Raw genomic sequence first — 24,426 nt, forward strand, 5'->3', positions numbered from 1 at the left:
AGGTTCAATCAAAAAACTTCCATATCACCACTCGCTGGTCTGCTGTGGCGCTGCAAAGGTTGATGTAGTGTCTACAGCATGATTGGAATGGTTAGGTTCACGTCACTGCTCAGGTACACTCCTATGGCAAAGTGGTCTAAATAGGTCCCAATATCCATTGGAGGCCAATTATTATTATTGCTATGGGGCATTGTATTAGATTTGGGAACGTCTTTCTCTCTCAACATCCGTTATCTCAAGGTCAGAAAAGTCCAGAGGAAATAACTTTTTAAAAAAAGATTCTTTATTTGCAATGGGTCAGTGTTTTACACAAAGGGGTGATGGCTGAAGCACGAGAGACCCTCTCAAAACATTTACAGACAGACAAGAGATTGGGTACAATTTTTATTATTGTATGTGCATGTAGAGAGGCTGATAATTGTACTCCACTTCATCAATGGTATCCCCCCCCCACAGTGCCCCATCTGGTGGAGGAGGAGTGCAATCATCCAACTCATCTCACTTTCCAACTGCACAGAGGGATTGGAGTAAAAATGGTACATTTGGGATGAATGAACCAGTAGGGAACATCGCAGCAGTACATTCCAACTCACTTCATTAAAGATCCAACACTTCCTCATGAATTCAACACAAATGACAGTTCTTGCTCAACCAAGAGGAAGATCCATTTACTGTAGACATCCTTCCCCATAGTTTCTGCTTTCTCAATAACTCACTTGCAGTCTCTCACTTTATTTGCCCAACAAGCACAATTTTATCCAGTGCGAGGCTTTCTGACTGCAACATTGTCGGGGTCCTCCAAATGAGGACGTCCCGGTGGGACACGTGCGTTCCTGTACAAGCAGCAAGTCAGCTTATTTTACCAGCTCTTACAAAGAGCTGCAGTGCTTCCCTCTGGCACAGTTCAGTGCCGGCTGGACAGTCAAGAGCTCTGTCTTGAAACCGAAATGTCCAATGTTACACAGGAGTGTTTAAAACTAGATTGCCCTGGTGCTCCGCACACGCCCTTAAAATGTACAGCTTTCCAGAATCGATTTAGAATTTGGTTAGTGCAACAGAATTACAGAAAGTCTCAAGTGTAAAATCATTGCAAACATACAGGGAAAGTGTCCCATCAACTTTCTTCAGGTTTGCTAGACCATTCATCAATGTTGCCCTCTCAGGTGGGCATAAAAGACCCCATGGCACTATCTGAAGGGCAAGGGAGTTCTCCCCGGTGTCCTGGCCAACATTGATCCCTCAACCAACATCACAAACAGATTATCTGGTCACGTATCACTTTGCTGTTTATAGGACCTTGCTGTGCGCAAGTGTCTCCTACATTACAACAGTGACTACATTTCAAAAAAGTACTTCATAGGTTGTAAAGCACTTTGGGATGCCCTGGGGTTGTGAAAGGCGCTATATAAATGCAAGTCAGTCTTTCTTTTCTCCCCTTCCCTGAGGTGCCTCAAATGTTGCAGCAGTGCAACCAAGCAACACGACTTGCAAAGGCACTTGGCACCAATGGCTGAAATTGGAAACCCAAGGTTTTCTAATCGGGGATCTAGCAAACTACTCGCCTATTTCTGAATATTTTCAAATCAACTGGGTAGAAATTTGAAGACTTACAACAGGCAATCAATCTCCTTTCTTCCTCTGCTGCCGCTATTAAAACCAACCAAGCTTGCAATGACATCACAGTCTCCCAACAGGACAAATCCACCGAGCAATATCCAAATCCAGCCCAGCTGACCAGAGGTTGAATGGGATGTGCTGGTACGGAATTGCAGCATGTTTGGGTCCAGAGGTGAGGATCCACTGAGTCTCTCAGGGTTCTTTTGCTGCTGTGCTCAATTTCCACCAGTAAATAGTACCATTGAGCAGTGGGCCCCAATTACCACACCCATGTCATCGCCAGCTCCGTGACACTACAACGTACCCCATTCTTACACTGAAATGTTGGCTTTTGATGCACTTTGGACCAATTAGTTAGTCAACCAGCATCAGCCAAATGGTGAAGTTTAGGAGTATTCAACTCTGGACAACGTCAACATATCTTGGGGGGAAACTCTTGAAAACGGGAGACCAACGGGGTTTAAGTGGATTTGGACAAATTAAGTGAGCAGGCTGAGGAATGGTAGATGGGAGTTGACAGCCTTGATGGGCTAAAGACGTTCTTCGGTCTAAAAGCCTTTCTATGTTTTGGTTTGAGCAATGGCAAACTGAGGAATACACAAAGCCAATAGGTGCTCATCACCTAAACTCTACTCAGCAACAGGCCTTGACCAAATCTGTTTACTGTGGAGCATTCATTTCAAACCAGTGCTACCTGAATACATTCACAACATCTAAAGTTCAGTGCTCTGCACAAGGTACGAGACCATCAGCATTTAAGCAATGTTCACATTGACAACCATTTGAACCTGCTTGATGTTCTCCAATTTCCAAAAATGCCACCAGTCCCAAAGCAAAAAACATTGATGTCAAGTTCAACCCATGAATAAAGACCCTGAGCACACTGCCCATTACCAACAGAAACACAGCCGCATTCCCCCTCCCTCCCCCCCACCAAATGGATGATGTATTGAAGATGAAGATTATACTGGATTGAGAAGCAGCTATTTTCATTTTGCCTTGTGGCCAAGTTTGATTTTGACGAGGTGCCTCATGTAAACCGCCGTGACAATGCTGGAGGAAATGATCAGCATGAAACAGGCAACCACAGCCCAGGTGGAGTCACTGTGCCAAGCCTGGTAGAAATGCGGTCTGTGTTTGTAATCCAAGTGGACAGCCTCCAGTTGGGCCAGGGTGCAGAAGACCATGAACACGTGGAAAATCTGATGCCCCTGCAGAAAAATGTCGCACTTTCCCGAGAGCCACTTCTCGGGATGAGGGCAAGAGAAGAAATGAGCACTGATGAGGAAGAAGATGATCTGGTATTCATGGTACAAAACGGAAGAGTCGGTGCAACCTTTGGAATAGCAGTTGTATATCCGGTGAACTACGGGACTAATGTCGAGTACGTAGGCCAGCCCCGCTGGCACTACCTGGTAGAGTTTGCGCGCCCAAGGACGTAGAACCTTGGCATTGGATTTTGCATAGCAGCATCCAACGCAGGACATCCAAGCCAACAGGGTAGCCATTGGGAGGTAGAACGTTTTGATGACGTGATACCACTCCTCTTCAATGGAGTAGTAATAGTGGACCAAGGCGCTGCTGTACTGATAGATCGCCACTCCGACGTAGTCCAAGAAAAAGAAGGAGTAGTGGGCGAGCTCGGAGCGGGCGTGCAAGAGATGGGCCAGGGAGCTGCAGGCTAAGTAGTTGAAGGCGGCCAGGAGGAGGATCAACAGCGGCAAGGCGTGGGGATCAGACAGGAAGTCCACCGTCTTGGAGAACTCCTGCAGTTTGAGAAGGACTATCAACGCAGCGATCAGGTGGGACCAAACGTTGACAGCTTCGTTGTGCCGCTGGAACAGAGTGAAGAAGTAGTAGCGCCAGTTCTGGTTCACGCGCCTGTAGCCCGAGTGGATGTACGGCTCCCGGAATATCTGTGGCACCTCGCATTCCTTCACCGTGCACGGGAGGCTGGGAATGGACTGCTCCACCAGGCTCGGGATCTGCCGGATCTGTTGGATGTTAATGAAGAGTCTGCCAATCTGCTCCATCACAACTGTTGCCATGGTAACGCAGGGATGTTACAAGCACTGGTGCCTATATATATATAGAATTTTAAAACAAAGAGGAAACCATTTAATAGGATTAACAAGGAATAATGTCAACATATCTTGGGAAAATCAAAGACAATAGGTACTTGTCTTAAGGCTGAACATCAATGCCAATTTAGGTGGGGGGGGGAAAGAGAGAGAAAGACTTACATTTATACAGTGCCTTTCATGGTCTCAGGTCATCCCAAAGTGCTTTACAGCCAATGAAGTACTTTTGAAGTGTAGTCACTGTTGTAATGTAGGAAACTCGGCAGCCAAAAGTCCACACAGCAAGATCCCACAAACAACAATGTGATGTTGGTTGAGGGATAAATATTGGCCTAGGACACTGGGGAGAACTCCCCTGATCTTATTGGAATTAGTGCCACGGGGTCTTTTACGTCCACCCGAGAGGGCAGACGAGACCTCGGTTTAACGTCTCATCCGAAAGACGGCACCTCCGCCAGTGCAGCACTCCCTCAGTACTGGCACTGGGAGTGTCAGCCTGGGATTTTGTGCTCAAGTCTCTGGAGCGGAACTTGAAGGTTCTTTTTCTTTCTTCGATTGCACTCAGACTTGGTGCTCTTGGACATGGTGGAAACAGCTGAAAGAATAGATTAGCATCAAAAGGCAAAAAGGAGAACGGGCTGGAAAGAGTTCAATTAGAGTCGACAGCCTACAAGACAGAATCAGTTATGTCATGCTGCCGGTTAAAACAACAGGGCCTCCCCATCAGGGCTCCTTTTAAAAATTAAACAAACAGTTACAAATCATGATAAACATCCTTTTTTTGTCTGTTTTGTCTCTAAGGATAAGGGAAACAGAGGTGGAAACTAGGAGTGTGTTTTACAGGCTGGAATGTAAATCGAGGGATACAGGTGATTTGAGAGATAAAAATCGAGAGATTTTGCAGCTGGGAAGGTTTCACAGAGAACCTGAGGTCCGAACATGTAATTTCCTCTGTCCTGTGTCATACATTGCATATAGTCAGCTACAGTAACCCACACCCCAGCCAGCCCCCTGCCTCCCCCTCACCGGGGTCCTACAAAATGCTCAGTCCCAGAAATGAATTTCTCGCAGACAGTGGAAGTTTAAATTTTCACGTCAATGCAGTGACATTAGACGAAACCTCCTCATCAGGGCTCCTTTTGTAAACTAAACAGTTACCATTACCAACATCCTCTGTGTGTTTTTGTGTCTGTCCATCTGACTGTGTTTAAACAGTGAGTCCTGATGATACCATAGAGGCACTGGTCAGAGTTACTGATCCCAGCTGTCGTGAAGCAGTGTTATCATCAGATGCATCTCCAGGAATAATTTAGCAAAATGTTCCTGTGTTAATTTACCTCGCTCACGCTGTCTGGCTCATTAACCTGCCCAAACCAGTATCCCTACTTATATCAGTACTCGCTGTTCAAACACTGAAACAAACGCAACATAATTCTGTGAGATTCTTTGTGCAAAATGTGATTTTCTATTATGTGATTATAAAAAAATGCACTTTTACCACAGAGAGGAAATCCCCCTGGAATTTTTAAAATAATGAAACTTCCTCCTTCAAACCTAAGTCTTAAGAGGATGTAGTGAAGCAAGATCTATGAGCACTTAGTCAAAAGACAGAAGGCCCATAATTTTAAATGGTTCTACGTCAAGTAAGTTTGCACAATCTCGATCCAGATCCTACTAGGCATGGTTCACAGCTCAGAACTACCCTAACATAGCACTAATAGGCAATCTCACTCGCCACAGGGCATGGGAAGTGGAAAAATATCACACTAGTGCAATAAGGGGTGCTTTTCACAGGCTGGGACTGAGGCAGCATTGGGGAAGTATAGAGGGACTCTATATCTAGTATCTTCCACTGTCTGAGAGAAATACATTTCTTGGACTGAGCATTTTGCAGGACCCCGGTGAGGGGGAGGTAGGGGGCTGGCTGGGGTGGGGGTTGCTGCCATGTATTACACAGGACAGAGGGAATTACATGTTAGGACCTCAGGTTCTCTGTGAAACCTTCCCAAAGTACTCTGTATCTAACCAATACTGTACCTGCCCTGGGAGTGTTTGATGGGACAGTGTAGAGGGAGCTTTACTCTGTATCTAACCCGTGCTGTACCTGCCCTGGGAGTGTTTGATGGGACAGTGTAGAGGGAGCTTTACTCTGTATCTAACCCATGCTGTACCTGCTCTGGGAATGTTTGATGGGGCAGTGTAGAGGGAGCTTTACTCTATATCTAACCCGTGCTGTACCTGCCCTGGGAGTGTTTGATGGGACAGTGTAGAGGGAGCTTTACTCTGTATCTAACCCGTGCTGTACCTGCCCTGGGAGTGTTTGATGGGACAGTGTAGAGGGAGCTTTACTCTGTATCTAACCCATGCTGTACCTGCTTTGGGAATGTTTGATGGGGCAGTGTAGAGGGAACTTTACTCTACACCTAAAATGAGAGTGAACTTTTATTTATATTTGGCCGTTCACATACTCAAAACATCCCAAAGTGCTTCACTGTTCAGGAATTTAACTAATGGGTGAGTCACTTGCACTGACTTTTTAAAAAAAACCAGTAAGTTTGATCACTGGCCTGTTAACTTACTTCAGTCAATAGCATCCATACTGCAGCAGCACCATTTATTGATTAGATGCTGAACCTTAATCTCTTGGTCTGGTTTCGATCGTCTGAAGGGGTCAGAGGGGAATTTTCCAGAGTATTTTTTCCCTTTTCAGCCCTGGGTTTTTTTCGCCTCTCCCAGGTGATTACACGGCTGCAGGCGGAGAGGGAAATGTAGGCAATTATGCAGGTAAACATGGCAGCCAACTTGCACACTGCAACGACCCAGAGCTTGGGAGGGGGAACCGTTTGTGAAGCGGACAAGATTTAATAATTGAGGACAGCGTTATCAAACAAAATATATCACCGAGCCACATAAGGAGATATTGGGACAAAAGCTTGGTCAAAGAGGTAGGTTATAAGGAGTGTCCTATAGGAGGGGAGAGAGGTGGAGAGGTTTAGGGAGAGAATTCCAGAGTTTAGGGCCCAGGCAGCTGAAGGCACGGCCGCCAATGGTGGAGCGAAGAAAATTGGGGATACGCAAGAGACCAGAATTGGAGGAGGGCAGAGATCTCGGAGGGATGTAGGGCTGGAGGAGGTTACAGAGATAGGGAGGGGGCGAGGCCGTGGAGCGATTTGAAAACAAGGCTGAGAATTTTAAAATCGAGGCGTTGCTGGACCAGGAGCAAATGGAGGTCAATGAGCACAGCGGGTGATGGGTGAACGGGTCGTGGTGCGAGTTAGGATACGGGCAGCAGAGTTTTGGATGAGCAAGTTTACGACGGGTGCAAGGTGGGAGGCCGGCCAGGAGAGCATTGGAATAGTCTCCTTCAGTCGCTAACGTTTACATACAAAATTGATGGGCAGGAAAAGATCAGCTGGTCCATCAAGTCTGCTCCACAGTCATGATGGTTGGAGCATTATGACTAATCACTCCCTCCCTCCACAGCCGTGTAATCACCTGGGAGAGGCAAAAATAGAGAAAAAAAACCCAGGGCCGAAAAGGGAAAAAATACCCTGGAAAATTCACCTCCGACCCCTTCAGACGATCGAAACCAGACCAAGAGATTAAGCTTCAGCATCTAATCAATACATGGTGCTGCTGCAGTATGGATGCTATTAACTGAAGTAAGTTAACAGGCCAATGATCAAACTTACTGTTTAAAAAAACATCAGTGCAAGTGACTCACCCATTAGTTAAATTCCTGAACAGTGAAGCATGCTCTGAGGTCAGGACAGACATTTAATGACGGTGCTAATATCAACCGCACCCCCCGCTATAAAGCCACACAGTCACAACTGGCTCTGTACAACACAAACTGGCTCGGCAATGCTCTGGTAAATCGGCTCCGTTTAAACCACGTGTGTGATCTCCCATTCTGCCCATGCACCTTCCTCAAACGAGAGGTCAGCCTGCTCGGGCCGGAATAAAAGGGTGGCCCTGACAGCACCAACTTGAACAGGCTGGGGCTCTTTGCTCTCGAAAAGAGAAGATTGAGGGGTGACCCGATAGAGGTCTTGCAGATTATGAAGGGGTTTGATAGGGTAGATGTAGAGAAGATGTTTCCACTTGTGGGAGTGTCCAAAACTAGGGGTCATAAATACAAGACAGTCACTAATAAATCCAATAGGGAATTCAGGAGAAACTCCTTTACCCAGAGAGCAGTGAGAATGTGGAACTCACTACCACAAGGAGTAGTTGAGGCGATGAGTATAGGGGAAGGTAGATAAACACATGAGGGAGAAAGGAATCGAAGGATATGTTAATAGGGTGAGATGAAGTAAGGTGGGAGGAGGCTCGTGTGGAGCACAAACACCAGCATGGACCAGTTGGGCCGAATGGCCTGTTTCTGCGCTGTAGATTCTATGTAATATTTGGTATCACTGACACTCTGTCTCTTGGAGGAGGTGGGCAGATGTGACAGTGCTCCCTGCCTCAAGAAGTGAGGGGGGTGGCGGGGAAGGGAGGGAGGAGAGGTGCACACAGAGCCCATGTCACTGAATCCAGTACGAGGGGCAGTCTGCAGTATAACTCAGATCCCTGACCTGAGTTTCACTCTCCTCAGATCAGTTGGGGATCCTGGGGACTTTCTCTTTCACACCGGTTGCAGGTGGTGCGAGACTCCAGGTGCTTTAATTTGATTTGAGTGACTTCTTACTGGCCCCGCCCCCCGATCTCTGTAACCTCCCTCAGCGAGACAACCCTCCGAGATCTCTGCGCTCCTCCAATTCTGGCCTCTTGCACATCGCTGATTTTCATCGCTCCACCATTGGCGGCCGTGCCTTCAGCCGTCTAGGCCCTAAGCTCTGGAATTCCCTCCATAAACCTCTCCACCTCTCTCTCCTCCTTTAAGACGCTCCTTAAAACCTACCTCTTTGACCAAGCTTTTGGTCACCGGTCCTAATATCTCCTTATTTGGCTCGGTGTCAAATTTTGCCGGTTAATCGCTCCTGTGAAGCACCTTGGGACATTTTACTACATTAAAAGGTGCTATATAAATGCAAGTCGTTGTTGTTGAGTTTACCATGTTCTCCTTTGACGTGAAGCTGAAACTTAATCAAGCAAAGTGTACAATGCGAGCGGCCATAACTGACTCTTAAAGGGGATCCCAGTTCCATCTTAAAATGCCCGCCCAGTAGCAGGGTGAGTTGCAATATTACTACTTTTGTGTCAATGCAAAGCAGTTGTTGCATTACTAACATTTTTGTTCAGTTCTGTCACCTGGAACAGGTCCCGTTGCAATATCAGGATTTAGCTACACCATGATGGCGCATTCACATGTAGCCTTGTAAACTTTTCTGCAGCACTATACGTAAACTTTTCCTCTTGAACCGTAATTAACCCTGCTGATCAAATTACATGAGAATCAACGCAGGTTAGAGTGCCCATTCTTGCAAAAGTGTCAGCAACTCTGGGAGCAGGTGGGTGATCTCATCTGGAGCTCGCAAGGGCGAGAGAGCACTTCTGATGGTTGCCTCACACCAACTGGGAGCTCACCAGCCCTAATGTGAAGCCTCATTTCCTGCAAACTTTAGAAACTGGTTTCTCAACATTCGGAAAAACAAGGTTTCTGCATTTATTATACCACCTGTCAAGTCTTCAGGATGTCACAAAGCCAATGAACTGCTTCTGATACCATGAATACCACCCAGTCAGCAGGGCACAGGATGTGCAACGCTTGCTTTTCCAAACAAAAAAAAATCTAGAAATACAGAGCTCCTGTGTCATCAAGCTCAGCGTGGCACAGTCGACAGTATAAATAGGTGTCAGTCACGGCTCAGTGGGTAGCACCCTCGCCTCTGAGTCAGCAGGTCGCGGGTTCACGTCCCACTGCAGAACACTTGAGCCCATAACCCAGGCTGACGCTCCAGTGCAGTACCGAGGGAGCGCTACACTGTCAGAGGTGCCGTCTTTCGGATGAGACGTTAAACAGAGGCCCCGTTGCACTCACAGGTGGGCGTTATAGTGCCATGGCACTATTCAAAGAAGAGCAGGGGAGTTCTCCCCGGTGTCCCGACCAATATTTATCCCTCAACTAACACACAAAGCAGATTATCTAGAGCTTTGTTTCATTTTTGGTGGGATCTTGCTGTGCACAAATGGGCTGCCACGTTTCCCTACATTACAACAGTGACTACGCCTCAAAAGTACTTCAGTGGCTGTAAAGCGCTTTGGGACATCCTGAGGTTGTGAAAGGCATGATATAAATGCTGATTGATCTGCTTGTCGGATACCAATGTCAAACCAGTAGCTGTAGAACTCCACCCATATGACACACACAGTAATCAAGGTTTATTATCTAACTCAATTGTTGAGACTGGTATCATGAGTAACTGCAAGGTGGTACACGTGAGGAGGGAGGTATTGGCACAGTGACTGATAATTTAATGTACAGTAGCCTAACTGCAGCAAACCCTGTGCTTAGTTAATCTTCAATTTATTTTCCTGCACACAGCTGGCAACTTATCAGGCGTATCACAAGATAAACGTTCAGGAGATTCGCACGTCCCATTACAAGACTGGTCTCCGCAGATCGTTAGATTCCACAATCGCAAACGCTCAAAATGAAATTTTTTTTTTTTAAAGTTACATCTCCTTCCTCACCTTTCTCTTCTCCCCTCTAACTAAAAATGGGCCCAATTTTCTGCATGTCCCTCCCGCTCCAGACCCTTCTCACCTGAAGGCACTGACTGGTACCAAAGTTTGGTTCCACAGATACAGGCAGTTCTTCCGTACCTTGCCTGTTTAACCACTCTCCACGTGGAAGCCATCTTGGCAAGTCTGGATGGGCTATTCGACTGCTCAGTCCCCTCCTTTCCTCATCCAACATCCAAACAGGAGCACGTTCTAGCACGAGGGACCGGGGGGGGGGGGGGGGGGGAAAGAGGGAGGCGGAGGAGAAAGAATTGCGACTGGGAGCAAGAACCTTGGCTTATTTGCCCATCTCCAGAACACTGAGCTCAATTGTAGCAGAAGGCCTAGTGGAGTAGAGAAAGTGCAAGGATGAAATTAAAAAGGAAATTAGGAAAGCAAAGAGGGGGCATGAAAGAATATCGACAAGTAAAATCAAGGAAAACCCAAAGATGTTTTATAAATACATAAAGAGCAAGAGGATAACTAAGGAAAGAGTAGGGCCTATTAGAGACCAAAAAGGTAAACTATGTGCGGAGGCGGAAGTTGTGGGTATGGTTCTTAAATGAATACTTTGTGTCCGTCTGTCTTTACACAAGAGGGGGATGATGCAGACACTGTAGTTAAGGAGGAGGCGTGTGAAATATTGGATGGGATAAACAGTGAGAGAGGAAGTATTAAGGGGTTTAGCATCTTTGAAAGTAGATAAATCACCAGGCTCGGATGAAATGTATCCCAGGCTGTTAAGAGAAGCAAGGAGAAAACAGCAGAGGCTCTGATCATCATTTTCCAATCCTCCCTGGCTACAGGCGCGGTGCCGGAGGATTGGAGGACTGCTAATATTGTACCATTGTTTAAAAAGGGAGAAAGGGATAGACCAAGTAATTACAGGCCAGTCAGTCTAACCTCGGTGGTGGGCAAATTATTGAAAACAATTCTGGATTTGTTAAGGGAAGGTCATGTCTGACTAACTTGATTGAATTTATTGAGGAGGTAACAAGGTGGGTCGATGAGGGTAGCGCATTTGATGTAGTTTACGTGGATTTTAGCAAGGCTTTTCACAAGGTCCCACACGGCAGACTGGTCAGAAAAGTAAAAGCCCGTGGGATCCAAGGGAAAGTGGCAAGTTGGATCCAAAATTGGCAAGAAGCAAAGGGTATTGGTCGACAGGTGTTTGTGTGTGACTGGAAGGCTGTTTCCAGTGGGGTTCCACAGGGATCAGTGCTGGGTCCCTTGCTTTTTGTGGTATATATCAATGATTTAGACTTAAATGTAGGGAACATGATTAATAAGTTCGCAGATGATACAAAAATTGTGGTCGATAGTGAGGAGGAAAGCTGTAGACAGCAGGAAGATATCAATGGACTGGTCAGGTGGGCAGAAAAGTGGCAAATGGAATTCAATCCAGAGACGTATAAGGTAATGCAATTGGGGTGGGCAAACAAGGCAAGGGAATACACAATAAATGGGAGGATACTGAGAGGTGTAGAGGAACAGAGGGACCTTGGAGTGCATGTCCACAGATCCCTGAAGGTAGCAGGACAGGTACATAAGGTGGTTAAGATAGTATACGGGATACTCTCCTTGATTAGCTGAGACATAGAATATAAGAGCAGGGAGGTTATGCTAGAACTGTATAAAACACTAGTTAGGCCACAGCTAGAGCACTGCGTACAGTTCTGGTCTCCACATTACAGGAAGGATGTAATTTTCACTAGAGAGGGTAGAGAGAAAATTTACGAGAATTTTAGCTATGAGGACAGATTGAATAGGCTGGGGTTGTTTTCTTTGGAACAGAGAAGGCTGAGGGGAGATTTAATTGAGGTGTGTAAAATTATGAGAGGCCTGGATAGAGTGGAAAGGAAAGACCTTAGGAGAGAGGTCAATAACAGAAACATAGAAAATAGGAGCAGGAGTAGGCCATTCGGCCCTTCGAGCCTGCTTCACGCCATTCAATATGATCATGACTGATCCTCTATCTCAATACCATATTCCCGCTCTCTCCCCATACCCCTTGATGCCTTTTGTGTCTAGAAATCTATCCAGCTCCTTCTTAAATATATTCAGTGACTTGGCCTCCACACCTTCTGTGGTAGTGAATTCCACAGGTTCACCACCCTCTGAGTGAAGACATTTCTCCTCATCTCAGTCCTAAATGTCCTACCCCATATCCTGAGACTGTGACCCCTCGTTCTGGACCCACCAGCCAGGGGAAACATCCTCCGTGCATCCAGTCTGTCTAGCCCTGTCAGAATTTTATATGTTTCAATGAGATCCGCTCTCATTCTTCTAAACTCGAATGAATACAGGCCAAGTAGACCCAATCTCTCCTCATACGACAGTCCTGCCATCCCACAAATCAGTCTGGTGAACCTTCGCTGCACTCCCTCTATGGCAAGTATATCCTTTCTTAGGTAAGGAGACCAAAACTGCACACAATACTCCAGGTGTGGTCTCACCAAGGCCCTATATAACTGCAGTAAGACATCCTTGCTCCTGTACTCAAATCCTCTTGCAATGAAGGCCAACATACCATTTGCCTTCCTAACTGCTTGCTGCACCTGCATGTTTGCTTTCAGTGACTGGTGTACAAGGACACCCAAATCCCTTTGTACATCAACATTTCTCAATCTATCACCATTTAAATAATACTCTGACTTTCTGTTTTTCCTTCCGAAGTGGATAACTTCACATTTATCCACATTATACTGCATCAGCCATGTTCTTGCCCACTCACCCAACTTGTCTAAATTGCCTTGAAGCCTCTTTGCATCCTCCTCACATCTCACGATCCCACCTAGTTTTGTGTCGTCAGCAAACTTGGAAATATTACATTTGGTTCCCTCATCCCAATCATTGATATCTATTGTGAATAGCTGGGGCCCAAGCACTGATCCCTGCGGTACCCCACTAGTCACCGCCTGCCACCCCGAAAAAAACCCATTTATTCCTACTCTCTGTTTCCTGTCTGTTAACCAATTTTCAATCCATGCCAGTATATTACCACCAATCCCATGTGCTTTAATTTTGCACACTAACCTCTTATGTGGGACTTTATCAAAGGCCTTCTGAAAATCTAAATAAACCACATCCACTGGTTTTCCCTTATCTATTCTACCAGTTACATCCTCAAAAAACTCCAGTAGGTTTGTCAAACATGATTTCCCTTTCATAAATCCATGTTGACTTTGTCTAATCCCGTTGATATTTTCTAAGTGTCCTGATATCACATCCTTTATAATAGACTCTAGCATTTTCCCCACTACTGATGTTAGGCTAACCGGTCTGTAGTTCCCTGTTTTCTCTCTCCCTCCTTTTTTAAATAGTGGGGTTACATTTGCCACCCTCCAAACTGCAGGAACTGTTCCATAATCTACAGAATTTTGGAAGATGACAACTAATGCACCCACTATTTCCATGGCTACCTCTTTTAGTACTCTGGGATGCAGATTATCAGGCCCTGGGGATTTATCGGCTTTCAGTCCCATTAATTTCTCCAGCACTATTTTTTTTTACTAATACTAATTTCCTTTAATTCCTCCTTCTCGCTAGTCCCTTGGTTCCCTAGCATTTCTGGGAAGTTATTTGTGTCCTCTTCTGTGAAGACAGAACCAAAGTATTTGTTTAATTGCTCTGCCATTTCCCTGTTCCCCATTATAAATTCTCCCATTTCTGACTGTAAGGGACCTAGATTTGTCTTCACTAATCTTTTTCTTTTTACATACTTGTAGAAGCTTTTACAGTCCACTTTTATCTTCCTTGCAAGTTTACTCTCATACTCTATTTTTCCCCTCTTAATCAATCTCTTGGTCCTTTTTTGCTGAATTCTAAACTGCTCCCAATCCTCAAGCTTGCTACTTTTTCTGGCATAACCAGGGGGCATGGATTTAAAGTAATTAGCAGAAGGATTAGAGGGGAGCGGAGGAAAAATGTTTTCACCCAGAGGATGGCGGGGGTCTGGAACTCACTGCCTGGAAGGGTGGTAGAAGCAGAAACCCACATTGCATTTAAAAAGGTGCTTGGATGAGCACTTGAAGTGCTGCAACCTACAAGGCTACGGACCAAGAGCTGGAAAGTGGAATTAGGCTGGATGGCCCTTTTTCGGCCAGCACAGACATGATGGGCCAAACGGCCTCCTTCTGTGCCTTAAATTTCTATGATTCTATAACCATAGATCAACAAACAGCACGAACCAGCAACCCAACCTGGTACCATGGTGTCCTGGATGCCTCACTAGTACACCTTACAGTGCACTGATCATCTGAACCATTCCAGGGACAGGAAGGAAAAAAAGAGTGGGTCGAGGAGGAAAAGCCCCAATTTTTAAAAAAAATTAACACTAATCCCATTAAATCCAAAAAGTAACTGCATTTTAGAAGTAATTTATTGGCCGTGGGCACAATATAAATGCAAAGTCTTTCAAGATTTTTGTACGAGGCAAATAGCATAGATGCATTTAAGGGGAAGCTAGATAAATACATGAGGGAGAAAGGAATAGGTTTTGCTGATAGAGTGAGATGAAGTGGGGAGGGAGGAGGCTCGTGTGGAGCATAAACAACAGCATAGGCCAGTTGGGACGAATGGCCTGTTCGTGTGCTGTACATGCGATGTAATTTTTCTAAATACTCTGTGCTATCAGCATATTTGCATCATGTTTCAGTTTACTGATGTCAGAATATATTTGCAGTACAGAAATGACAGGAAATGTAAAGAGAGACCAGACTCGAACACAGCCGGCATATCAAGAGAATGATGAAAGGACACAGAATCTATCAAGAAAAATATTCAATCTTGCTCACGGAGGTCACAAAACTGTTTACAGCACGTAAAATGCTTAGACTACAGACATGCACGTAAATAGTTGTCTTTAACTGAAGGCTAAGTGTATTTACTCTTCCTATGTTTATTAAAATGAGGACTAGAGATCTCTTACTTAATCCTAACCGTGCTTCAAAAAAAAAACACACGAGCAGCATGCAGAAAGCAGTTTGGCCCCGGTCTCTTGCTTGCCCAACCCACTTAATCTTCCCTCCAACCTTTTGTGTTGCAGACTATGGAATTTAACCTTCCAAACAGGATGCAGTTTGTATCAAGACTAAGGTTGAACTGTGTTTATTCAATAAGGCCTATACACTTCCTTTATTGCTAATCAAAATGGGAATAAAGTAATCTTTCCACAAGAGGATTTTGAACCTCAGATGGGCCCCACAGGGGGGTGATGGAAAAAAAAGAGGGAGTTCGGGAGGAAGGGATAGAGAAGAGTTGAGGTACGATACTCCCAGGGCTCAGATGTCCGTCATGTTACCCCTGAATTACAAGGTGAAGTTAGGCTGCTCTGGTGCTTATTGACAAAGACCCAGAACATTGGAAAGTGGACCTGTTGTAGGCCTCATCTAGTAAGAGATTCACAGCTAACTGACACACTACAGCAGTGACCATTATCCAGTCCAGTAATCTCAGAATTAATGGGGGAAAAAAAAAATCTGAAAATTCCCAATTGTTCACCAAGCACCGTAACGCTCTGAACCCCCTTTTCATCCACACCCAAATACAAAAACTGAAACTGCGACCTTCACCCCAACTATCCCATCTTACGTCCCCCTCTCAATTCTTCTCCTGAAGGGGCTGATTCCTCCTGATGTACAGCATAATCAGCACCACCAATTTTCCCCCTCACCCCCCAGCCAATTATCTCTTCCAAGAGGCCATTCTTCAACTGTGAGCCTAGATGGTGTGTGACTACAAGCTCTTTCACCGTGGGGGGCATCACAAACAAATCTCTGGTTGCCCAATGTGCAAATAAGCACACTTGCCAGCCAGAGTCATTGGATGGAAATAGAAGAAGGAATCTTGGCTGAGTTTTTTCTCTCCCTAGTCAAGATATGCAGAGGCCAATTTTAGTCTCCATAATCTCATCTGAGCTCCTCTAACTCAGTGGGCATCACACCGGGGACCTCCTGATCCACATGGTGCAGCACATTAAACTGGCTAGAGAAGGTGCAGAGAGGAGATTTATCAGAATGGTATCAGGGATGAAGGACTTCAGTTATGTGGAGAGGCTGGAGAAGCTGGGATTGTTCTCCTTAGGGCAGAGAAGGTTAAGGGGAGATTTAATATTCAAAATTATGAAGGGTTTTGATAGAGTAAATTGGGAGAAACTGTTTCCAGTGGCAGGAGGGTTGATAACTTTCAAAAGGGAATTGGATAAATACTTGAAAAGGAAAAATTTGCAGGGCTACAGGGAAAGAGGGGTGTGGAATTATTTGGATAGCTCGGTCAAAGAGCTGGCACAGGCACGATAGGCCAAATGGCCTCCCTTGATTCTATGACTGAACCACCACCTGAAGAGCTCGTCTTCCCTCCCCCAGTCTTGTTAGTGCAGCAACTTCAATGGGTTGGGAGTAGTTCAAATCTTGCCAGAGAAGCAAATTAAGTATTCTAAAGAGATGCCTCTAAATTTCTCAAAGGAGGCAGCAAAATTCCATTCTGTTTGAATCATCCACCCACTGCGTAAAGGGGAAGATACTTCCACAGAAACTACCTTTCACAAAGTACAGATGATAAAGACCAACATAGCTCATCCATCTAGAATAAACACACTGCCCCACCCCACCTCAATCACAACTTCCAATTCCTTGTAATGTACAACTAGAGATCATGCCTAGAAAGTCCAACGCCAACATTTTTAAATTCTCATCTTCATGTTCATCCTCCCTCCATGGCTCAAGGTCCCATGGCAGTATTTTGAAGTACTCCAAGGCGGCCTTCGAGACACACAACGCAAAACCGTCGAGCAGAAATTGATAGCCAAGTTCCGCACCCATGAGGACGGCCTCAACCGGGATCTTGGGTTCATGTCACGCTACACGTAACCCCACCAGCGAACAAAAGCTATCTGTTTTTAATATAACTGGTCATTTGCTGGCTTTCTCTGCCTTCCGGATGTTTCTGCCTCTCTCTGTTTTTTTTCTGTTTGCTTTTTTTTGTTGACTGTATATTCGGGGGCTCTGTAGGTAACACCTCTCTGTCTGAACACTGTGATTGCCTTGGCAACGGGCAGTTGCAAAGACTATCTGTAATCACCATGTATTGTTCTGTGATTTATAAACGCGTAGACTTCGAGGAGTTCCTGACATTTACCTGAGGAAGGAGGAAGCCTCCGAAAGCTTGTAAATTTCAAATAAAATCGTTGGACTATAACTTGGTGTTGTAAAATTGTTTACAGTATTTTGAAGAGCAGTGGTGTTGTCCCCTGGTGGCCTGGGCCAATATTTTATCCCTTGATCAACATCACTAAAAACAGATCATCTGGTCATTTATCTCAGTGGTGTTTGTGGGACCTTCCTGTGCGCAAACTGGCTGCCGAGTTTCCAACATTACGACAGTGACTACACGTCAAAAAAAAAGTATTTAATTAGCTTTAAAGCGCTTTGGGATGTCCTGAGATTGTGAAAGGCGCTATATAATTGTAAGTCTTTTTTAAAATTCTGGTTAGAGTATTCCCAGAGGTATCACATGACTACTCACCTTTAACCACCCCACCCACTCAAACAGACTTCTTTCCATCTCTAACAATTTTTATAACTAATAAACAAAAATGTTCAAAGAATATGGAATAATTTTTTTTTTAAATGCCCCCATGGATTTTCCTCCCGGAGTTTGCTAGAAGCAGAGGGAGATTCTTTAATTCTTGGAGACTCCAGGACAATCCTGGAGAGTCTCCCCCCCCCGGTGTGGCGATGAGACCCGGACACTTACACTTTCACCAAAAGGGAGCAATTCTCTCACTAAACTGACGCTGGTGAAGTGGCGAAGCCAGCTCCCGGCCACCACTTAATGGCAATCACCAGGCGGAAAGGCATTCATTCCGTTGCCCAGACACTCACCGATTTATTGGGAAACACTGTTACTTTGCAGACGGAGAGCTCGGTCCAAACATCACCTTCTCCGAAAGTCGCCCCCGGAGTTTCCGAAAATTCATTCACCTGAAATTTACAAAACAGCCAGTTACAACAGATGTGTTAGCTACAAATATAATTATGGAATAATTAATATCCTTGCCAAAAAAAAAAATGAAAGGCATTGCAGAGTTTTCCATGCAGGTTCAAACTTTTTAATGCAGATTTTAAATTACTGGCATTATAAGTATATTTTTTAACAATTGCATCTAATTCCTGGGTGTTGTCGGTACCGTATAGGGCGGGTCCGGCAGGAATTTCAGGCTGAATTCCCCCTCCTCCCAGCGCTGGATGCCGATCCGCTCGCTACCGCTCCGCCGTTCGATACGCTGTATCCCCCGCGCGACTGATCGAGTCCCGGGCAAAACCTGTCAATCATCCCGCCGGCCTGTCAATCAACCGCCCCGCCGCAGCCAATCGACCGGCCGCCGCCTACGTCACGCCGCCAATCAGCTAGCCCCGCGGGGGTTGGGCTGGAGAGGAGGTCCCGCCCAGTCCTGGGCCCCACGTGGGTCTGACTGTGCTGCACAAACAAGAGAGCAGCTCTGGCATTGGAGCCAAGGGTGGGGTATGGAGACAATGTCTTAATCTTGTTTGGACGGTTAATCTACATGCCAGGAAATTGTAGTTAATTTTTTATTAAAACTTCCCCCATCTTCCTGAGCCTGCTTAGTGTGTCTCTCGCCAGCTAGGCTGCTGCTGCTAAATAGGTGTCAGGGGAGCTTAGCAGACACACGGAATTGTGATAACCCAACCCTCCAGTGGCCAGATAGCCTGCTAACACTCATTGTCTCTAGGCACATATGGGAAACAATCACCAGTTGGCCAAGGTAACTGTGTCCCAGCCTGAGTCAGTGCTTCCAGGAGAGGAATAGTACTGCAGCCAGATTTATCTAACCCTAAATCGTTCACATTCAGGATAAATTTCTTTACCCAGACAGTGGAACTCGCTACCACAAGGAGTAGTTGAGGCAAATAACATAGATGCATTTAAAGGGAAGCTAGATAAACACATGAGGGGGAAAGGAATGTAAAGGTATGTTGATAGGGTTAGATGAAGAGGAGTGGGAGGAGGCTTGTTTGGAACATAAATGCCGCCTTAGATCAGTTGGGCCGATGGCCTGTTTCTGAGCTGTAGTTTCGATGCAACTTGATGGAATAAAAGATGTGAGATTCATTGTGAGATAGCTGCACTGTTGGAGGTGCCACCTTTCGGATGAGATGTTTTAATCGAGGTGTGCTTTCAATCAGTTATGATCATTCTGGAGCTACGCTGGGAAAAGCTTTGCTTTTTTTTAAACCTTACTTAAAATAGACTTAAGCACATAATCTAGGATGACACTCCCAGTGCAGTACTGAGGGAGTGCTGCACTGTGGAAGGTGCTGTCTTTCGGATGAGGTGTTAATCTGAGGATCCGTCTGCCCTCTCACATAGACGTAAAAGATTCCCATGACAGTATTTCAAAGAGTTCTCCCCGGTGTCCTGGCCAATATTTATCCCTCAACGAACATCACTAAAACAGATTATCTGGTCATGTATCTCATTGCTGTTTGTGGGATCTTGCTGTGCACAAATTGGCTGTCACGTTTCCTCCATTACAACAGTGACTACACTTCAAAAGTACTTCATTGGCTGTAAGGTGCTTTGGGAAGTCCTGAGGTTGTGAAATGTAAGGTTATATAGGAAGAGATTAGTGAAAGTTAACGTGGATCCCTTAGAGGCAGAGACAGGTGAAATTATAATGGGAATAAGGAATTGGCAGCGACGTTAAACAAATATCTTCATTCAATCTATCTTCACAGTAGAAGACACAAAAAACATAGCGGAAATAGTGGGGAACCAAGAGTCTGATGAGAGTGAGGAACTTAAAGTAATTAAGATTAGTAACGAGAAATTAACGGGACTAACACCCGAAAAATCCCCTGGACCTGATGGCCTCCATCCTAGGGTTCTAAAGAGGTGGCTGCAGAGATAGATAGTGGATGCATTGGTTTTGATCTTCCAGAATTCCCTAGATTCTAGAACGGTCCCTGTGGATTGGAAGGTGGCAAATGTAACCCCGCTATTCAAGAAAGGAGGAAGAGAGAAAACAGGGAACTACAGGCCAGTTAGCCTGACATCAGTCGTCGGGAAAATGCTATAATCTATTATTAAGGACGTGGTAACAGGGCACTTAGAAAATAATAATATGACTAGGCAGAGTCAACACGGTTTTATGAAAGGGAAATTGTGTTTGACAAATCTATTAGAGTTTTTTGAGGGTATAACTAGCAGGGTAGATAAAGGGGAACCAGTGGATGTAGGATATTTGGATTTTCAAAAGGCATTCGATAAGGTGCCACACAAGAGGTTGTTACACAAGATTAGGGTTCATGGGATTGGGGGTAGTATATTAGCATGGATAGAGGATTGGTTAACGGACAGAAAACAGAGAGTAGGAATAAACGGGTCACTTTCCGGTTGGCAGGTTGTAACTAGTGGGGTGCCGCAAGGATCGGTGCTTGGGCCTCAGCTATTTACAATCTGTATTAATGACTTAGATAAGGGGACCGAGTGTAATGTATCTAAGTTTGCTGACGATACAAAGCTAGGTGGGAAAGTAAGCTGTGAGGAGGACACAAAGAGGCTGCAAAGGGATATAGACAGGTTAAGTGACTGGGCAAGAAGGTGGCAGATGGAGTATAATGTGGAGAAATGTGAAATTATCCACTTTGGTAGGAAGAATAGAAAAGCAGAATATTTTTAAAAAGGTGAGAGATTAAGAAATGTTGGTGTTCAGAGGGATTTGGATGACCTTGTACACGAATCACAGAAAGTTACCAGGCAGTACAGCAAGGCAAGTATATCCTTCCTTAGGTAAGGAGACCAAAACTGTTCATAGTACTCCAGGTGTGGTCTCACCAGAGCCCTATATAATTGCAGTAAGACCTCCTTACTCTTATACTCCAAACCCCTTGCAATAAAGGTTAACATATCTTCACAGTAGAAGTGCTAGTAAGTCAATAAATGTGGAAATCTGATGGAAAGAGCTTGCATTTATGTAGCACCTTATCTAATCTCTCAGGATATCCCAAAGCACTTCAGGTGCAATGAATTAAAGGAAGAACTTGCATTTCTATAGCGCCTTTCATGACCTCATGACGTCCCAAAGCGCTTTACAATCAATGAAGTACTTTTGATGTGTAGTCACTGTTGTAGGAAACGCAGCAGCCAACTTCTGCACAGCAAGATCCCACAAACAGCAATGAGATAAATGACCAAATAATCTGTTTGAGTGACATTGGATGAGGGATAAATATTGGCCAGGACACCAGGGAGAACTCCCTTCAGTGTGATTTGGTCTTTGAGTGTGTATAAAAACAAATTAGAGCCAGTGAATTAACTCGATAAACCTTTATCTCTTACTGCCCATCTGTTGCCCTCCTTCAGATGGCTCCTTAAAACTTGCCTCTTTGACGAGGCTTTCAAAGCATCTCCCCTATTTCCTGTTCGTTGTCTGCCATTCCTCCTGTAAGGCATCATGGGACATTTGTTACCTGAAAGCTGCTATATAAATGCTTGTTATTATTGGGTATAATCTTAAATTGAGGAATAAGATGAGTAAAAGTAAACATGATGAAGAACAAATCTTCACACAAAGGATTAATAGAATATGAAATGCACTGCCTAGAAACCATAGATGTGGAATCAATAGAGGTGCTTAAAAGAGAAAGAATTTGCATTTATATAGCGCCTTTCACATCCTCAGCATGTTCCAAAGTGTTTCAAACCAATTAAGTACTTTTGAAGTGTAGTCACTGTTGTTATGTAGGCAAACGCAGCAGCCAATTTGCGCACAGCAAGGTTCCACAAATAACAATGAGAGACTGTTTCTTAGACCAATACGTCGGGGAACCCACCAGGGAACAGGCCATTTTGGATCTGGTAATGGGTAACGAAACAGGATTAATTAATGATCTCAAAGTAAAGGATCCCTTGGGAAGCAGTGATCATAACATGATCAAATTTCACATCCAGTTTGAGAGCGAGGATCTTGGGTCTGAAAATACTGTATTAAACTTAAATAAAGGCAATTATAAAGGAATGAGGGTGGAATTGGCTAAAGTGGACTGGGTAAACAGATTAGATGGTATGATGGTGGATAAGCAGTGGCAAACATTTAAAAAGATATTTTATGACTCGCAACAAAAATATATCCCTGTGAGGAAGAAAGACTCCACAAAAAGGGTGAACCAACCATGGCTAACTAAGGAAGTCAAGGATGGTATCAGGTTAAAAGAAAAAGCTTACAACATGGCAAAGATTACTGGTAAGCCCAAAGATTGGGAAAACTTTAAAAACCAGCAAAGGATGACTAAAAGAATAATAAAGAGGGAGAAAATAAATTATGAGAGTAAACTAGCAAGAAATATAAAAACTGACAGCAAAAGCTTCTACAAGTATATAAAAAGGAAGAGGGTAGCTAAAGTAAACATTGGTCCCTTAGAAGATGAGACTGGGGAAATAATAATGGAAAACAAGGAAATGGCAGAGGAATTGAACGGATATTTTGTATACTTCAAAGTAGAAAACATTAATAATATACCAATAATAGTAGAAAATCAAGGGGCAAAGGGGAGGGAACTAAAAACAATCACTATCACTAGAGAAAAAATACTAGGTAAACTAATGAGTCTAAAGGCTGACAAGTCCCCTGGACCCGATGGCTTGCATCCAAGGGCCTTAAAGGAAGTGACTACAGAGATATTGGATGCATTGGTTGGAATCTTCCAGAATTCACTAGAGTGAGACAGAAAGCAGGTAACTATAGATCGGTTAGCCTAACATCTGTCATTGGGAAAATGCTAGAATCCATTATTAAGCAAGTAATAGCAGGACATTTGGAGACTCATAATACAATCAAGGAGAATCAACATGGTTTTATGAAGGGGAAATCGTGACTGACAAATTTATTAGAGTTCTTTGAGGAAGTAAGGGACAGGGTGGATAAAGGGGAACCAATGGATGCAGTATATTTGGATTTCCAAAAGGCATTCGATAAGGTGCCACATAAAAGATTACTGCACAAGATAAGAGCTCATGGTGTTGGGGTAATATACTGGCATGGATAGAGGATTGGTTAACTAACAGAAAACAAAGAGTCGGGATAAAAGGGTCATTTTCAAAATGGCAATCTGTAACTAGTGGGGTGCTGCAGGGCTCAGTGCTGGGGCCTCAACTATTTACAATATATATCAATGACTTGGATGAAGGAACAGAGTGTCTTGTGGCCAAATTTGCTGATGATACAAAGATAGGTGGAAAAGCAAGTTGTGATGAGGACACAAAGTGTCTGCAAAGGGATATTGACAGGTTAAGCGAATGGGCAAAAATTTGGCAGATGGAATATAATGTGGGAAAATGTGAAGTCATCCACTTTGGGAGGAAAAATAAAAAAGGAAAATATTATTTGAATGGAGAAATACTACAAAATGCTGCGGTACAGAGGGATCTGGGTGTCCTCGTACATGAAACACAAAAAGTCAACATACAGGGGCAGCAGGTAATCCGGAAGGCAAACGGAATATTGGCCTTTATTTCTAGGGGGATGGAGTATAAAAGCAGGGAAGTCATGCTACAACTGTACAGGGTGCTGGTGAGACCACACCTGGAGTACTGCGTACAGTTCTGCTGCCCTTATTTAAGGAAGGACATACTTGCATTGGAGGCAGTTCAGAGAAGGTTCACTCGGTTGATTCCGGGTATGGAAGGGTTGTCTTATGAGGAAAGATTGAACAGGTTGGGTCTATACTCATTGGAGTTTAGAAGAATGAGAGGAGATCTTATTGAAACACACAAGATTCTGAGGGGACTCGATAGGGTAGATGCTGAGAGGATGTTACACCTCATGGGGGAATCTAAAACTAGGGGGCATAGTCTCAGAATAAGGGATCGCCGTTTAAGACGGAAATGAGGAGGAATTTCTTCTCCCAGAGGGTCGTGAATCTTTGGAATTCTTTACCCCAAAAAGCTGTGGAGGCCGAGTCATTGAATAAATTCAAGGCTGAGTTAGACAAATTTTTGATCAGCAAGGGAGTCAAAGGATATGGGGAAAGGGCGGGAA

At 44.6% G+C, this 24,426-nt stretch overlaps 1 protein-coding gene across 1 annotated transcript; it reads right to left on the minus strand.

The window, feature by feature from the left end:
* Positions 1-261: 261 nt before the first annotated feature.
* On the minus strand, positions 262-18,669 carry paqr7b (progestin and adipoQ receptor family member VII, b). Its single transcript, XM_068006883.1, has 3 exons — positions 18,556-18,669; positions 18,251-18,349; positions 262-3,696 (listed from the first exon to the last, which is right to left on the minus strand). The coding sequence occupies exon 3, from the start codon at positions 3,663-3,665 to the stop codon at positions 2,607-2,609; it is 1,059 nt and encodes a 352-aa protein (XP_067862984.1). The 5' UTR covers positions 3,666-3,696; positions 18,251-18,349; positions 18,556-18,669; the 3' UTR covers positions 262-2,606.
* Positions 18,670-24,426: the final 5,757 nt, after the last annotated feature.

This window comes from Heptranchias perlo, chromosome 26 (assembly GCF_035084215.1).
Source record: "Heptranchias perlo isolate sHepPer1 chromosome 26, sHepPer1.hap1, whole genome shotgun sequence".
In the NCBI taxonomy this organism is placed as follows: Eukaryota; Metazoa; Chordata; class Chondrichthyes; order Hexanchiformes; family Hexanchidae; genus Heptranchias; species Heptranchias perlo.

Excerpts from the sequence above, each read along its gene's own strand:
- paqr7b (XM_068006883.1), bottom strand. The coding sequence starts at position 3,665 with ATGGCAACAGTTGTGATGGAGCAGATTGGCAGACTCTTCATTAACATC.